The sequence below is a fragment of the Triturus cristatus genome, chromosome 11, assembly GCF_964204655.1.
Source record: "Triturus cristatus chromosome 11, aTriCri1.1, whole genome shotgun sequence".
Classification (NCBI taxonomy): Eukaryota; Metazoa; Chordata; class Amphibia; order Caudata; family Salamandridae; genus Triturus; species Triturus cristatus.
This window is the reverse complement of record NC_140594.1, coordinates 627,750,226-627,768,787: the sequence shown is the minus strand read 5'-3', so window position 1 is coordinate 627,768,787 and position 18,562 is coordinate 627,750,226. Positions and strand designations below refer to the sequence as shown.

General features: G+C 49.6%; 1 protein-coding gene across 3 annotated transcripts in view; it reads right to left on the bottom strand.

The window, feature by feature from the left end:
- Positions 1-876: 876 nt before the first annotated feature.
- The window catches only part of AP3M2 (adaptor related protein complex 3 subunit mu 2), a 57,771-nt gene continuing 40,085 nt past the window's right edge, over positions 877-18,562 (bottom strand). For all 3 annotated transcript variants that reach the window (XM_085634073.1, XM_085634072.1, XM_085634071.1), the window contains exons 8-9: positions 6,086-6,230; positions 877-4,099 (exon numbers count right to left, since the gene is read on the bottom strand). In XM_085634073.1, coding sequence (XP_085490199.1) covers positions 3,999-4,099; positions 6,086-6,230 — 246 coding nt within the window. In that variant the 3' untranslated portion in view covers positions 877-3,998. The remainder of the gene's footprint in view (positions 4,100-6,085; positions 6,231-18,562) is intronic.

Sequence of the window (18,562 nt, the reverse complement as noted above, 5' to 3'; positions counted from 1 at the left end):
TATAAAATGTAGTATTATTATTTTAACATGATGAAATCATGGGCCTAATTGATGATAAAGATTGGCTTCTATCTGGTAACTAGAGCACATCATGAATACCCGTGCTATCCAAGATGAAAACGTATAGAGTACAAGCCTTCACCCCAATCTATCAATGGAACAGCTGAGGACTGCTGCAATGACTAATTCCATTATCAATATCCCTTCAAAGAGGACATCCTTTTGTAGTAAAGCTAACAGAGTAGCTCTTGCAAGAGCGCCAATCAGTTCAAGGCGTGATGAGTGCATGGTCAAAAACCAGGCGTCTCAAAAAAGCAGATCTACACCTCTGGAGCTAGGAATGTAAGGGGGCCCAAAACACTGCCACGTTTCCAACCCTGTATAAATTCAGTGAATTAATGGGTCTTGTTTATGACTTTTCACTCCAACGCAACAGCTCTTCTGTTACTCCTATATGTTAGGAAAACGTTTTCAAACAATTATGTCTTCAGTAGGGCACTGCAATGTGTAGGTAAGTGATCACTTCATGCCCGAAGGCCAAAACAAGAGATAGCTCCTTAGATGTACTAACCTGCGGTCCAATGTACAACTAGGCATGCATATGAACAGAAGCGAGCACATTTTCGAAAAAAGAAATGCCACTTGTAGGCCTGGTCTCTACTTACCTGTGAAAACTGCTCCTCCCCACTCCAGCCCCACATAGCAGATCTATGGGTAGCACTAACCCATATAGACGCGGGGCTCATGAATACGCAGAGGACAGAAATGTTCTTACTTTTCTACCAACAATTTCCTACACATGGTTATCAGCTTTAACTGAAATCACATCTCAAACAAAACATTGGTTCAATGATAATGCACACACAATAGGACAGATGCCTTACACTGCAGATTTATTTGTGTAAACTCAACTCTTATCACATGAGGGAATGAGCAGCAAATATTGGGTTTACCACCACGGCTCTCTGAAAAGCCAGGTATAAGTTTACACACTCACTCAGGAAAAAACAAATGTTCTGTAATCTGTAAAGTGACTGATGGCTCACACAAGTTAAATACACTTCTGACCTTTCTCTTATGTAACAACAGATCGGAATCCCACCCCTTTATACACCTGCTCTGGGGCTGTAGCACAATAATAGCGAGGAGACACCCAAGCAACTGGGCAGGGGCGAGGTCAGACATTGTGAGCTCCTCAGATTCCACTTAAATCATGACTTAAATCGGCTCCTATCTGGAAAGCCTGAGGCTTCTGACTTGGCTGTAGGCCAGTACTGACTTGGGTCCCAGCCCAATGCGTTGGAGCCCACCTGGGGTTGGTAGCCCCAAGTATGGTGATGACTGCATGTCACTCACATCCTGTCTTCGCAACAGTCGGTAGGTATGGGTTCAAGTTACTGATCGCCATCTTTTGTATTCAACACCCATTGAGAAAAAGCTCTGGCAAAGGCACCCCTGGGGAATCTATTTGCCAGTGGTTAATTTCCAGCTTGAAGACCACCCAGCCGCTCGGTCACCAAAGGCCTGGTCGACCCTCCAGGAAGGGGGCAGGGTCCTCTCAGAGATCCTTACCAAAGGAGAACTTCTCTTGCCTCTTATCACCCATACCAGACTTGGCATGGGCAAGGCTGTTCTGTGGCAGCTCCCCCACTAACCACTCGATCTCACATCTTCGAGACAATAGGACTCTCTGGAAATATTTATATCATACATGCACACTCACTGCAGTCAAACATTTGCAGAAACATACCAATCACTACACTCGCTGTCAATCACTTCGGATCCCATGTGGACATGACAAATGCTGCAGAGAGCCACCCACGTCCAGGATGGTAAACATATGGACCACAGGTCATCCTGACACAGCAATATGAGCACTAGACAAGTACATGTACAGATAAGTTTCATGTGGAGGAGCCTCAGAGCTTGCCAGGAGCATGAGATAAATCAATCAGCCAAGTTAATACTCCCACCCCACCTCCCCTCAGAACACGCACCCACTCTGCAGAATACCCACATAGCACGACCCACACTGTGCAGAGACTCGCATGGCGTAAAACAGTTAATCCATGGTGTATTAACCATGAATCAGTGGAGGCTCCTCATCCTAGAGTAAATGCATCATAATTTAGCAGAGGTGTCTGTAAAACACATTTATTCCAACAGTCACCAACCACCTCAAAATGAAACCTCACAATATTAACACGTGTGCTGAGCAGCAAAGAAGCAATCAGACAACAGCATTTGGAGCCACTTACTCCAATAGGACCTTCTCAAGGCTGTGAAGGGCAGACCACCACTGTGCCCTCTTATGGTTAAACACTACTGGATCAGAAGTAAGAGATTTTATTTTAGGGAGGAATTCAAGACACGAACATCCTTAAATTCAGCTTTCTGGTATGACTATTTCCTTTGACACATTAGAGGGCTGTTAAGAATCAAGAAAAATAAAGGGCGTCCAAGGGTAACCGCTGCCGCAAGTAGGGTGTTTCTTTCAACAGCAATGTATCTGGAAACATGGAAGAAGCCTACGCGAACTCTGGAGATCTCTCTGACCGCAGAGTTAAAAAAACAGAAGCAATTACAGCAGTTTTGCAGAGTGATCGTCTGTTTGATTCAGAGACTTTGCCTACTCCTGCTATCATACAGTTGTTGTAGATGGTTGCACAAAGAAGTCTGTGGGAGACTGCGGACTCTGGAAACATTGACAGGATCACCATAACACTTTTGGACATGACGCTACATTATTTTGCTGGCCCATTGCACTTCCGGTGAAACTCGCAATTCCTACCACCTTCCTTCATGGCGATGCTGTGTGAAACACAGGTAAATCAATACAAGCCCTCCCCACGTTTGATGCTTTTAAGGGCACTCTGGCACCACTGGGTTGTTTGTGGCCTAGACTGTTGTCTAAAATGAAACTGCCATAGAATATGGCCCGTTCTTTACTGAGCAGGACCTCCTCCACTATGGTCCAAAACAGTGGCATCTTTCTATACCAAGGTGATAATATGGGGCTGCACTTCACACTAGAATCACTCAACCAGGAAAGTTCTAATGTCCTAAATTCACTTGAATGTAATCATGTTATAAGTATAGAAACCAGTCCTGTGGGCCATAACTCTAAAAATCACTTGACAGCTGATCACAGGCAAATATTGTTCAGGAAGTACGGATGATAACTTGTCGCAAATCTCGAAATCAGTAACTTGCACCCAATTTCCATGCTGAAAGCAATAGTGAACAAAGGACACTAAACATGAAGTCAAGAGGATTCTGAGATTTCTGGTGGCATCATCAGTACCTGATTAGAAGCACTTCCTCTACCAACCTCTTGGAGTGTTTACTAGAACTATTTTTACAGCTATTTCAGATCTAACTACCAGATGAGAGTTGCACATAAAACATAGGACACATCCATGCTTAAAACCCGTTTATAGTCTTACAAGTCTGTTCAATTAAAAAGCAGTCATTGAAACTGGAGTCTGCTGCCAAGGCTCCCATTGCAGTTAACGCAGTCCCTCATGCCTCCAACGGCATCGCCTTATGTGCAAAGAAAAAGGGCAGAATTCCGATACTCATCCATTCCAGTGACGCACACTCAGATGAGAGGGCAAAATGCTAAATACTCAAATTTCTTCCCGATAGCTTCCCCAATCCAGAAACAAATTACTAGTGCAAACCAACACTGGTATTCACACACTCACAGAAGCACAAACTCTGTCCCTACCCACACACTCTTCACAGTCCTAGAACACACGCCTTGTTCTTCCTTCGCAGTCCAGGGTCCATAATCAGTCGCCTTCCTCAAACTCTGACCGCTCTTCCATTCGAAGTCTGAGAGAAGATGGTTCCACCCATAGCATTGTCTTAGCGTGTCGAGTCCCCAAGACCAGGCAGATGGGACTGGGGGGGAAAATTGTCTCTGGTCCACAGGGTAACTGCTGGAGTGGGGTTGTCTTCCTGGAGGAGGGGCTTCCTTCCTCACAGATGCCCTGTTATGTGCGCACCTGAAACTTTCCCGCCTTTGTCATGTACTTGATGCCTTTAAAGGGTTTGTACTTTTCACCATACATATCCAGGCGGTTCACCTTCAGCCCTGCAAAGTACAAAGAGATGGTGGTCAAAGTAGTGTCTGTCTGAGGCAGAGATGAGAAGGGAAGTTAAGGGGTATTACAGACAGACACAAATTGGAGGAGCAAGAGGTTAAGCTGTGTTACAAAAAGACAATGGCACACATACCGGCACAGGAAGGGGAAGTAGAGACTATGTGCGTTGAGAGAAATGCGGACACGAGCATAAAATCGATGGGTGAAATATACAAATATTATACAGAGTGTGTTGTTAAGTTGCTATCGCTTGATATATGAATGCGTGCTCATTATATATGCTTATGGTAAGTCTTTGAAAAGGGTTATAATTGCGCTCCCTTATTATTCTGAGGTGAAGCGTGCTGTTATCTTCCCAGTGGTCATCTCCATTGAGAATATGAAGCACTGAACAGAAGATGAGAAACCTCTAGGAGCAATGTCAGGTTGTGGGGCTGGCACTATGGAGATGACAGAAGAGGATTTCACGGTCTCAGTAGAAGTGGGCCTTTTAGGGAATAACCTGAAACTTGGTTATCGCCGGAAACCGATTGTGAGAAAGGTGCAGCAGCTTCCCAGAAGGGGCAAGCTGAATCAGTGGCATCTCTAGAATTGATTTTTAGTGGAACAGCACAAATTGGGCGCCACAGATAAGGCTAGTGGGGCCCCCACCCACCCCAGAGGGGAGTGGGGGGTGGGGGGGGGGTGGGAAGAGAACACACACCTATATATTTATATATACACATCTGCTTGAAATGACATTCAAGCAGATTTAAACATTTCAAGTAAATGTGGCCTCACATTGGCTCAAACAATCGCTGCTTTGCAGTGAAAGGTAGTGTGTGTGGAAAGGAGCGCTGCGGGTTTTGTTCTGGGTTGTCCCTGAGTAAATTCAACAGCTGTGGTGGTGAGGCCCAAGATGGGCCAAGGCTGAATCAGAACTACAAATATTTTATGCCTTGAGTTGCTATTACTACTTTTAGTTTTTGATTTGTTATATGCATGTTAATAATTTTATGATGAAAGTTTTTTGTTTTTATAACATTATTTAATAATAAAGTTGAACGCCTGAGCAGCAGAACTTCCCCAAAGTATGTATGCACATTTTACTGGTGGAGCTAGATTCAAGTCACATGTTGAGCACTTCAGTGGTAGGCTCCGCTGCATGCTTTCTGCAACTTAGAAGAACACAAATGTTATATTTGCTGATCCTCTGCCTGGTACTTTGTTCCCCTATAGTGCAATGATCAAGCTAGGCCGGATGAGCCAAATTCACACTTCCAACAAATTCTACAGCCAAGCAAATTAAGCATTGTCAAGAGTCGTCCCTAATTAATCAGTCTTTAGATTAGAATCAGACACGCTTTTTTATTTGAAAATGCATTTCCAATGGATGAATTATAAAAATCTGCAGTTAGTTTATCATGAGAAAGATTTTGTCTTGATAACATTTTCAGATTTGAGCAAAGAGGTAGTGATTGTGCACAATATAGAGCTCTGGTGGCAATCAGTCATTGAATTTTTTGAGATAGTGACATAGAGCGATTTATTAGTGTCCCTAGTCATCACAGACAGAAAGGGCGAGTTAGATCATGGATACAAATCAGATGACCTCAGCCACCCCCATAGGAGGCAGTTACATCCTGGACACATACTTTAGGGATCTGTTCTTATTCTCTAGATGTTGACTGCACCACTGTACACAGATAAGTAAAGCCGGTTAATCTTGATTTACTGAATATATGCTTTACACTGGTACACAGACAGCCCTTACAAAGTCTTGTTATTCGTTGGCACATACCAAGGATCCAGGCAGTGGTGTAACAAGTATGCCATGATCCTTAGCCTAAAATTTTTAATTGCCCCTGCACTGGTTTTGAAGCAAAAAAAACACCCATCATTGGGGTGCAGCGTACTGACTCCACTGGACCTCCCCCCCTTCGGATCTGTGACTGGACACTCAATAATAAATACCTATCGGAGTAAGGGACACTCACCAGAGATTGCCAGTTGCTGAATCTTGAAGTTCAGGTTGATTGTGGGATTTTCATCAGGTTTGGAGCACCCGGCCTGAAGACTCATGGATCCTTTCAAACTCGGTAACTTCTGCGGGTTTATCTTCCCCACATCCCATGACAGCAACTATAGAGAAACCAGAAGAAGACTGTGTAAGATTCACACAAGGGGCTCTCAGAAACAGAGAGGAACTGGGGCTCCCAGAAACAGAGAGGAACAGACGCCTTTAATGCAGAGGAAAGGGAAGTGGACATCAGGGGTGATGTAGTGGCCTCCACTCAACAACCATAAAATATTTACAGTGAATCAGTTGAAGTATTAGTAAAATCCTGTCCTTCAGTCGCTGTGTTTGTTATACGTGTTTTTAGCCCTCTGGTTTCAATTTTTAATATCCTGCAGGTCCCGGTCTAACTCCGACCTTATATCTTGTCAATATTCATGTTGCCAATAGATGTGCGCAAATGATGAACGTTAAGAGGGACTCTAACTATCAATGACTAGTTGAGCTTGTCTCCTCCACAAAACCACATGCTACCGCATTTTTCGCTGTTCACTTGACCTTCTGCCAACTAATCACTTCTGACACCCGAGCACCGTTTTTCGCAACTATATCCACGTCGCATCCACCTACCTAGTCAACCTGCACCCCTTGGCTGGGTTTGGAGGCTTTACAGTAATTTGAAGTTTCCTTTAAGAATCACAAGTGTGCTTCTCACCATAGTACCTGTACATTGTGCATCCTGGCAGGTCTAACCGCTGGTTTTATCCCCCCCTTTTCACTTTGTCCTTCTCCTACAGGTCTCGGTACATCCCAGTACCAGTTCTCCTTTACACTTCCTCCTGCCGTAATTAGCAACTAGTGCTATACGGTGGTGCACTTAATTCATACTCACTTGGTCCTGACGAAGTGCCATTGACCCCTTCTGGGGCAGCTGGGGCACGAAACATGTTGACCACACACACTCAAGATTAGCCCTTAGGGAACATTATTTCCTACACAGGGCTTCTTCACAATTTTAATAAGGTTGGAGCTACCTCAATAATTAAAATTTGAATTTAGTAGGACTGCTCAAAAACCTTTTTTAAACATCCCACCCCTAGTGCACTACCTGGCCCTCACACCCACACGCACCCATACGGCTTCTTCAAAAGATCCCCGATAAAGAGCCCCGGTTTCGGGAGCCAGTCAGGCATTGCAGCGCCGGCCAGACGAGGGGCAAATGCCCAAATGATGAAGCATGACATCCCTTGGGGTGTGTGAGGGCATTTCGAAGAAAGACCTGTGCTTTCCCTTCCTTCCTCTCCCCCTGTCCTAGACAGCACCCCTAGGAACTGCTCATTCCTTATACACTACTTCATTGGGGCCTACGAGCAGGACCTAATAAACTTGGCTCCGCGTCCCTCCTTTTGCTCAAAAGTAACGCGCGGCGGACCAGCCGTGGGACTTTCGTTTTTTCCTACTAGTACTGCTAGTCGCCTCACATCCACCATGGATAATATCCAAGGCCTTTCCTTTGGTGAGGATTGCGTCTCAGAAATTCTGAGTGGACCCTCCATACTGGATCCAGATGGAGGGGCATCGACCAGCAATTCAGCTGGAGATTGGACTACTATCACAAACATGAAAAGGCAACTCATGAAAATTATCATGCACGGTGCCATCATGACGGAATATCTGCGTGCAAATATAGCACCGAATGGTTTGATCGTCACTAACACTCCAAGGATCTTCCTAGAGGACAAGTTATTCAAGGAAGAATGGTCCCTGGTGTCATGGAAATGCACCAGTGACCTTTTGGTACTCATTATAAAAACTGCAAAAAGGTTAGCTGACGAACTCATCCAAAAAATTACCATAGCAGAAGGTACTATGAAGGCAAACATTACTATTGCCGCCTTCAAGGCCAAATTGGCAGAAATTACAAAAGAGATCAATGATAACAAAGATTACTTGATGAGACAAAAAGTAACTAAGCTCCAGAAGGACATCACACGGTTCAGCAAGGAAAAGGTGTACCCTTACCTTAAAGACGATTTTGTACCTTCCGGAGATGATTACTTATCCGATGACAGTACTAACTCTCGCCGGCGCACCAATTCCTCAAGCAGTAACTCTAGCTCTGAGACGCAAGGCACATATTATCATAACCAGCAGTCTAGAAGACCCACCAATACCATGTACGGGTATGGCAATTCACCATACCAAGGACCGGGACCCTTCCAAGGGCCGCCTCCTTTCCAAGGATCTTATCCATTTCATGGACCACCCATGTGGCAATACCCACAAGGACCACCACCCCTCTTTCCACCCTTCCAACCACAACCTTTTTTAGGCAGAGGCTGGGGCAAGGGGCGAGGCAGAAGAAGAAGAGGCGCACAGAACCAACAAAAACAAGTACAATGGCAGGATCAGGCACCACAACCACCACTACACATGGAACTGCGGAGCCACCAGGAGAAGAAAAATTAATCGTAAACTTGTCAGATCGCCTTCTCACCAACACAGAAACCAATGTCCTTAAAAGAGGCCTAGGATTTGTACCTACACCCAAAGTGGATTCCTTCCGCACAAACTTGGAAGTCCATAATCTCTTTAGGAAAATCCGCCTCAAGGCTTACTTTGGCGAGCAACCTAATTCACGTCCCATGGATACCGGTTTACGAAAACCTTCTACTTTCACTCCTACCACCAGTATGGTCCCATCAGAAGTCCTTACTTTTGAAAAAGCAGTACTAAAAGAAATATCAAAAAAACGCCATACTTCGAATTTTTCTAACATGACCAATGAAGAGGCCCTAGCTATAAAAACACTAGCCGACGACGCTTCCATAACAATCAAGGAAGCAGATAAAGGCGGTGCTATAGTCATTACGGCTAGCTCAGACTACCGGATGGAATGTCTACGCCAATTACAGAATACTAACTACTATACACCACTCACTGCGGACCCCACACCACGTCTATCTACCAAAATAAACTCCATGGTCACAGCGGCAAAGAACCAAGGATGGATTTCTAAAAACGAAGCTGATTTTCTAGTGAATACTGATCCAAAAGTACCCTATTTTTATACACTGCCAAAAATCCACAAAGGGGTATCCCCACCCCCTGGAAGACCAATTGTGTCTGGCATAGGGTCCCTATTAGAACCACTATCCAAATTCTGCGACCATTTTTTACGACCATTAGTTCGTACTACCCCTACATTTCTACAAGACACCAGAGATGTTCTGAAATTGATTGATCTAACCAATTTGGAGGGTCCACATCCAGATGTACTTCTTACACTGGATGTAGAGGCCCTCTATACCAATATCCCTCAGCTCAACACTCTTGAGGTGGTTGAGACGATCTTGCAAAATACCGACTGGGACTCACCAACTCCCGTGAGCTTTGTCATGGAGTGTGCTAGCATCGCTCTCACTGAAAACTTTTTTCAATTTGAGGAACTGATGTTCCATCAAACCCAAGGTACTTCGATGGGCAGTACCTTCGCCCCAAGTCTGGCATGTCTCTATATGTCGGATTTCGAGGCGAGGTATGTGCTCACGGACACAAACCCTTTTTCGAGTAACGTTCTCCTATGGAAGAATTACATCGATGACATTTTAATTTTTTGGAAGGGCAATATGGATGATATTCCAAATTTCATGTCATGGATTAATGATCTTAACCCCTTTTTAAAATTCACTGCTAACTGCTCCGAACAGGAACTACCATTCCTTGACCTGACTATTATCAACCGGACGGGCTTCCTGGAAACAATCACATACAAAAAACCCACCGACAGCCACTGTCCCCTACAATACTATAGTTTTCATCCTAAAGCACTTAAGGATAATCTTCCTTACGGGCAGTTCTTGCGTATTCGCAGGAACTGCAGCCAAATAGAAATCTATAAAGAACAAGCATCTGAACTTAGTGTGAATCTAGCTCAAAGACAATACCCCGCCCGCATCATTGGCAACGCACAAAAACGAGCACGTAACACTCACAGATCAACCCTTTTGGAATCACAAACCAAACCTGAATCAGACCTCATCACATGTGTGACCACTTTTACCACAGAATCCAACATGTTAAAAAGGGTCATTAACAAACATTGGCGAATCCTAGATTCGGGCGATTTGTCCATACCAAAACCAAGATTTGCTTTTAAACGCACGTCAAACCTGAAGGATCTCCTCATCAACACCAGACCAAAAAAGACAGACCCTGCAGTCCCTACCACCTTATGGAACCTACCTCCGGTTAGTGGACATTACCCTTGCGGTCAATGTGTGGCGTGCCCATCAACCCAAGCTACAAAAACAGTTCAACTTATTAGCAACTGGAGTTGGACCCAGAAAAAACACACAAACTGCAACACTCATAACTGTATCTACCTGATCACGTGTCCCTGCCCCCTACAATACATTGGGATGACCACACGCCAAGCCAAAACCAGATTAACTGAACACAGAAGTAATGTACGGTGCAAAAAAAAACAATACTAAAATGTGTTCACATTTTGCGGAAAAAAATCACACGCCCAATGACTTAAACTGGACTATTCTAGAGGCTTTCCCTAACATCACAAAAGAAGCCCTGTTTAGGAAAGAACAATGCTGGGTGTTCAAGTTGGGGTCTCACTTAAGGGGTTTAAATGACGACATACCCTGGGCAGAACTAAACTCAAACAATTAGCACATCCGGGCTAACTTGGTATGACGTCACTTCCAACTCTTCAACCCATATTTTACCCTATTAGCTGACCATGTCGGGCCTTAAGTGGTACTGCTCCCCTGGGTTTTGAAGATAACACATCCTGGGCCGGACTGATAATAATTGCATACTCTTGATGTACACTTCATATGAGATCAAACTCCAGTAATAGATTCCATGGTGGACATTGTAGGCATATCACATTAAGAGTACTTCTGGAAATGTTCCTTGCTTACTATTCCCCCATGCTAACATCACGCTTCGCATAACATTAAGTCTGGGAAAATTTCTCAAAAATTTAATAATACACCATTGCACTAATGTTGTGCAGCCCTCTATCACAAGGGTTTCACTCCCTTCCTTTAACTTTCACACCACCCCTCTGCCCGTTCCAATATGGTTGCTATGATACTACGGCGGACACCGGAACTTCCCGGACGTGATCCAGATTGAACTCGCATTGATAGCCCATTCCAAGATGGCCGCCACGTTCGGGGACGCTCCTCGAACAGCGTTATTTAAGAACGCCCACCGAAAGGTTTCTTTACGGGGCCCAGAGCGAGGGTAGGACATCGGCAAGTTGCTAGTCTACCGCCGTGAGTACTTAATGGGGTGTCTTAACCCAAACGGTAAGCCTTCTAATTACGCCGAAGTGTTGTCAACAGGTTTATGTAACCGGACCTTTTATGTTCTTTTAACCATCCTCTTAGACTCCGGAGCAACTATTGTGCTCTGTTCCTCCCCGTCAGCCGGAATTAGGTCATTGGGGGTGAGTCCTCAGCATGTGTCCGTTACTCGTACTTTTACCTTCCATACCGTCTTTGTGGAGGGACGCCTGGCTGCCAGAATGATATCACAGACTTCAGGAGGCAAGTCAAATGGCATCAACTGCCGCCGCTAAATCTCCATGCATGGAGGTGGAGGCTGGACAGGTTCGGGTGGAGGACCGTCCCCTGCTGCTGCAACAGAAGATCCTCCCGAAGGGGCAGACGTATCGGAGGATCGGTCAACATACTGAGTAGCTCGGGATACCAGTACCTTCGTGCCCAATCCGGAGCCACCAAGATGACTTGGGCCCGGTCGCGCCTGATCTTCTTCAGCACTCTGGGCAGAAGTGGTATAGGCGGAAAGGCGTACAACAGACCGCAACTCCACTCGTGACGAAAAGCGTCGCCGAGCGAGTGCCGCCTTGGAAATTCCAACGCGCAGAACTGCTGACATTGCGCGTTCTCTTCGGTGGCGAATAGATCTAACCAAGGCTCTCCCCACTGCTGAAAGAGACCTTGCGCCACTTCGGAGTTCAGACGCCATTCGTGATCCATCATGCACCAGCGGCTGAGTTCGTCTGCTCTGGCGTTCAGAGAGCCCGCCAGATGTTGAACCACTAGGGTGACGCCCTGGTGTTCCAGCCACGTCCAGAGGCGCAGAGCCTCCTGACAAAGGGTCCACGACCCCACCCCGCCCTGTTTGTTGCAATACCACATGGCGGTGGTGTTGTCCGTGAACACCTGCACGACACTTCCCCTGACAGAGGGAAGGAAGGCTTTCAGTGCAAGTCGGATCGCTCTCAACTCCAACAGGTTGATGTGGAGACGAGACTCCGCCGGAGACCAGAGGCCTCTGATCTCCGCCTCTCCCATATGGCCACCCCATCCCAGGAGGGACGCATCCGTCACTACGACATGCTCCGGTTGGGGAAGGGAGAGGCTTCTGCCCATGACCCAATCGCGGTCCGTGAGCCACCACTGCAACTGCTGTGCAGTGCCCTCCGAGATCAAGACATGGTCGGACAGGTTGCAGTGATGCTGGGCCCACTGAAACTTCAGGTCCCACTGCAGAGCCCGCATGCGCCGCCTGGCGTGATGCACTAGTAGGATGCAGGAGGCCATCAGCCCCAGAAGCCGCAACACTAGCCTGACCGAAACCCAGGATAGAGGCTGAAAGATGGGAATCAGGGCCGGAATATCCCGGACCCGCTGTTCCGGCGGATAGACCCGGAACTGCGCCGAATCGAGAACCGCTCCGATGAAGAGGAGCTTCTGAGAGGGACTCAGGTGTGACTTCGGCACGTTGATGGAAAATCCCAGCAAATGCAGGAGATCCGCCGTAGTCTGGAGGTGGGAGACGACTGTCTGGGGCGAGCCCGCCTTCAACAACCAGTCGTCGAGATAGGGGAAGACTGGAACCCCTGATCTGCGCAGATGAGCCGCGACCACCGCCATCACTTTCGTGAACACCCGAGGGGCACTGGTGAGGCCGAAGGGGAGCACGGTAAACTGAAAGTGCTCTGGGCCCACCGTGAACCGCAGGTAACGCCGGTGGGCCGGCAGGATGGGGATGTGGAAATATGCGTCCTGCAAGTCCAACGCTATCATCCAGTCTCCAGGGTCTAGGGCAGCTAGAACCTGAGCCAAAGTCAACATCTTGAACCTTTCCTTCCGGAGGAAGGCATTGACGTTCCGGAGGTCCAAGATAGGGCGTAGGCCCCCCTAGCCCTTCTTGGGAACCAGAAAGTAGTGAGAATAACAACCACGACCTACTTCTGGGCTCGGAATGCGCTCGACGGCCCCCTTGGCCAAGAGGGCCGAAACTTCCTCGTGGAGAAGATTCAAATGATCCCCCGAGATACGGTGGTGCTGCGGTGGCATGGCTGGGGGGGGGTCGTCTCGAAGGGGAGGGAGTAGCCCCTTCGGACGATTTGCAGCACCCACCTGTCCGATGTGATGGACCGCCAGTGGAGCAGGTGATGGCGAACTCTGCCGCCCACTGGCGTGGAATGGGCCTGAAAGCTCGGACTAGGAAGGCTTTGAGGCGGATGCTGCCGGGGTGGATGTGGGCTGACCTCGTCGTCCTCCAGAACCGCCTCGGCGGAAACCACATCCGCGAACGCGCGCAGGTTGGTTCTGCGGCTGGTGGCTAGGCATACGTGAGGAGGCACCCCTTCCTTGGCCACGAAAGGGGCGAAAAGCGGTAGTTTGTGACCGCGGGGCCGAGAGGCCCAAGGACTTGGCCGTAGCCCGGGAGTCCTTAAAGCGATTCAGCGCACTGTCCGCTTTCTCACCAAAAATGTGAGTGCCATCAAAGGGCATGTCCATAAGAGTGCTCTGGACATCACCCGAAAAGGACGTGGACCGCAGCCAGGCGTGACGTCTAAGCGCCACCGTGGTAGAAATCGCCCTACCCAGCGAGTCCGTAGTGTCAAGCCCACAGCGGATAGCATGCCGCGCTGCATCGGCCAGAGCCTGGGTAAGTCGTGTCTGGACCTCCTCCGGACACAGGGGCAGCACGTCCTCCACCGTATCCCACAGAGAGTGGGAATAACGGTCCAAGAGACAGGCGGTGTTCAAAGACCGCAGGCCCAAACTAAGGGAGGAGAACAGCTTTTTACCAAACTGTTCCAGTCTCTTGGAATCCCGGTCCGGCGGGGCGGTCGGGCAGGAGGATTGGGAGGTAGAGGCCTGGATAACCAGGCTCTCGGGGGTAGGGTGTTGGGACAGAAAACTGGGGTCGCCAGGAGCAGGGCGGTGGCACCTGGCGACGTTCCTGTCCACAGGAGGAACCGTGGAGGGCTTGGACCAGGTGCCCTGCAGAACGTCAATGAGGGCCTCATTGAATTGCAGCAGAGGCTCAGTGGAGCTTGCTGCAAACTGAAGCACCTCAGTGAGGACGTTAGTCCTCACAGCCACGGCAGGTAGCTCGAGCCCAAGGGCTGCGGCCGCCTTGCGCAGCGCCACAGAGAAAGCAGCACCCTCCTCCGAAGCCACAGTCGGAGGAGAGATGAATCCAGTGTCTGAAGAGGTATCCAGACCACTGGCCTCACCCAGTTCGTCTGCCCAGTCCTGTGACAGTTGAGCCTGAACGGCCATAGGATCCTCGGATCCCTCCCATTCGCCCCCATCATCCGATTCCTGGTATACAGGAGGAAGGATAGGAGCCGGGCGATAGACAAAATGTGTCTCTAGCGGCGCCGAACGCGGCGTCCATCGGGGGCTGAACTGGGGATCAACGCCGAGCGGAGCCGGCGTCGGAGGTGGTACCGGTGTCGACGCCGGCGGAGGAGGCGTGACTAGGTCAACCGGCGTTGGCGGGGACTCGGGAACGGGTCCCTCGGGCACTTGCGGCGTCGAGGCCGGAGCCGTCGACGGCGCCGGGGCCGGAGCCGCCGGCGGGCAAGGTTGCCCAGTCGGGTCCGCGGGGCCCGAAGGCGCGCCAGCGGGCGTCGACGGCGGAGCCAGGTTCCTCATGGCCGAGGGGAAGGCACTGACTTCCGCCGGCGTCGCGTCAGTCCCAGGGACCGGTGGGTATGGGGACTTGCGCGGCGCCTGCGGCTCCGCCGGAGCCGCGGGGGTGGAACCACCCAGACCCTCGGCCGAGTCGCACGACCGGCGAGGGGAGTCCTTAGAGCGGTGTCGCCTCTTGGACTTCTTGGAGTGCTTCGACTTACCCGAAGACTTGGATCCCGACGACCGATGATGACGTCGGCTGCGGCTCCGCGACCGATCCTTGGACCTCCTCCTGGACCGGGATCGAGAGGGGCGCGGAGCCGAGTGGCGAATCTCGAGAAGCTTGCGGGACCGCTCCCGTCTAGCCTTCGAGGTCAGGGCCTTGCAGTCCGAACACGACTCCGCGTCGTGGTCGAGGCCCAAGCAGTACAGGCACCGGCGGTGATGGTCCGTAACCGACATCAAGCGGCTACAGTCAGCACAGGCTTTAAAACCAGGCATCCTACCGGCACCGGAGTCGAGACAAGATCAAAAAGGATTGAAAAAGTTAGTCAAAAAGTGACTAAAGGGGTAGCTCTCCCGGATCTGCGCTTACTGGCGCGGAAAAAAGAAGAACTGACGTCAGCGCGCGAGGGCGGCGTCTAAGTACTCCGACGACGTCATTCCGGCGCACGACGACGGACGCGGAGCCGCAGACGACGCCTAGCGACGCGCAAGGGGTATTGCTGACGAAAAATCTTCCGGATCCAGTCTGACGCCTGGGGATATTCTAAGGTGAGGAATCTAACTAACGTGTTTCTTTCAGATTCAGTCAGTCAGCAAGAGTCAGTCAGTCAGTGAGAGAGAGAGTGAGTCAGTCACTCATTTAGTCAGTAAGTCAGTGAGAGAGAGTAAGAGAGTCAGTCAGTCAGTGAGTCAGTCAGTGAGTCAGTCAGTGAGTCAGTCAGTGATTCAGTCAGTGATTCAGTCAGTGAGTCAGTCAGTGAGTCAGTCAGTGAGTGAGAGAGTCAATGACTGACGGAACGAGAATGAGCACTATGGATTGGGTACAGCTCCCAATCAAGAAAGGGCGTTGTTGTTAAGGAGGAGCCTAGCCGGCAACAGAGATGGCCGCCTGAGCCCTCGGCTCCGCCGACTCGTCCGCTTCCCTCCCGTACCGCTTCCTCTCCTGATTGCTGAATCGTGCCTGTTGTGCGGTAACGGGTTGGGGAGGCGACGCTGCATCCGATGGTGGGCTCCCCGTCGTCCCTCCTGCACCGGGGGTGAAGAAACGCCCTGAATTCTCGCAGACGCCTACGGAGTGGGTCCGGTCCTTTGTTCTCGGCGGCGTCCGGCTGGAGGGCAACAACAGCGGCCATTACAGGAGAATCTGAAACCGCCGGCGAGACGCGACAGGCCACCGAGATTCCCGGAAGTAGCGCAACAGTTTCTTTTGGAGTCTCGCCGCTACGCTGCTTTAACACCACCGATGCAACAAATGTATCCCCCCCTGTTGGAAGTTCCTCTTTGATCTCTCGCTACGAAGTGTAATGGAAGGGGCCATTTTTATTGAGTGATCGGCGCTTATACACGGCGCCTGGTTGGACCGTCACTGTGCTGTCCCTGTGCGTGGCGCTGGGCTGGAGGTTGCTGCCCTGTCCCTGTGGTTTGGCGCTGCCTCTCTGGGAGCTGACCTACTAAACGACGCCTGGACATGCATGCTAAAGACTGGGCTCGAGGGTCGCCACACGCCTGCGGATTCCGGGGACAGGGAGCTGGCATCTCTTCCTCTCACGCTATGCCCGTGAGTATCGGCGACGTCCTGGAAGCTTTGGCCGCTATGCGAGCTGCTTTTTGTTCCAACGCCCGTGACCTGGAGCGCCGGCTGGACGACGCTGTGCCCGTTCTCTCCTTGGCTGACCGGACGGGCGGCTGTGCGCGGAGCGGATCGCCGAGCCCAGGACTCGGCAGTCGTGTGCAGCCTCTCCGGGGAGACGTAGAGGAACTGATTGTGAGTGAACTTAACATCACCGCCGCTCGGACTGTCGCAACTATGGAGGACACAGTGCATTCTATATTTGGACGGAACCTAGAGGTTCGCCGTCGGATGCCAGGACTACCACCGCCAGCGGGTATTGCTGACAAGATCGCTCTGCTTACTTTGAACATGTTGCCCGGGAGTGAGTTGCCCAATTTTGGTGGACTATCACTGTACGCCTACCCGTACTGCACTCTTGGGGATAACACTGTCCTGCTTTGGATGGCGATTACTGGCTGTTGCCATCTCTCTGGGTGTTCACATCGGATGCTCTTCCTACTCTACGGGGCTACGCCGCAACTGCATTATGCTGGCGCACTGGCACGTAGGGGTCAGGGTTGAGTTTGTCTTTATTCTTGCCCTGATACCGGTAACTACATTCCTGGGACTGTGCTGGACTGACGAGAACGCTGGACTTTGGGTATGGTTTGCATGGGGGTCCGGGAGGTGATGGCCGGATACACTTCTGTTGATTTTTTTCTTTTGTTCTCTTGGGTTGGCCCTCCTCCGTTGATAAATGTTTTGCACCGTTCTTGTGGGTGGGGCAGCCGGGGAACTAGTTTTCTCTGAGTGACCGGGACATGTATCGGTGGTGCTGGAAGACTATTGCGGGGGCTTACGCTTATCAATCATGGCTTGAAGATTCCTTGTTGATATTTTGGATGTTTCGGTTGGGTGTTGCTGCCTTACTTACCCTGCGCGCTGCTGCGGTGACCCCAGTTCTCTCGTCATACCGGGCATGTTATTACTATTGGGTGTTAGACTACTGTTGCTATTATGGGTGCGAGGTGGCGGAGCTGGGGGACGAATAGTGGGCTCCTCCCCACCTTTCTCAATTTTATGAGAGTTTTCGGACTCTCTCTTTTTCTTACTTTCTATATTTCGGGACTCCTTTTCTTGGGCGACAGGCACACTGCTAGGGGGGGAAAGGCCGTAGCCAGCTGCAGGGGTGCAGGGTGGGGGGCACTTGGGGGGTGGGGTTGCTTTCTTTTTTGTTTTTCCTTTTTGTTCTATGGGCCTTCTATTCTTTGTCCTTTCTCCTTCCCTGGGGTTCAGACGTTTCTTTCTGGGTGCCACGCAGCGACTCTGGTGTTTTCTACTGCTATAAGATTATCTATCCTGATTGTTTAACACCAGTATTGACTTGTTGTGCTACGATATCCTGCTTATGTCTATCCTACAAGGAAAACTTTTAAAACTAGACCTCAGTCCTTCTGTAATGTATCCTCTGTGTTTTCAGTAAGTTGTAATGTACCGTATGTGTGAGCCCCCCCGGGCTCCTTGTTGACTTGTATTTGCCCCTTTTCTATCAATAAAGGTCTTCAAAAAAAAAAAAAAAAAAAAAAGAAAGGGCGTTGTTCAATTTTAAAAGTGTAAGGCCTCTCAGAAATTAGAGCATTTTTGCGGCACTGTTCTAAGAACTCTCTGGAGTTTGCAGACTTGGTTGGAGGTTCCTGTATTCCATCCAGCACCTCCAGATGGACAAAAGCCACACCCTATTTGGACATTGTCG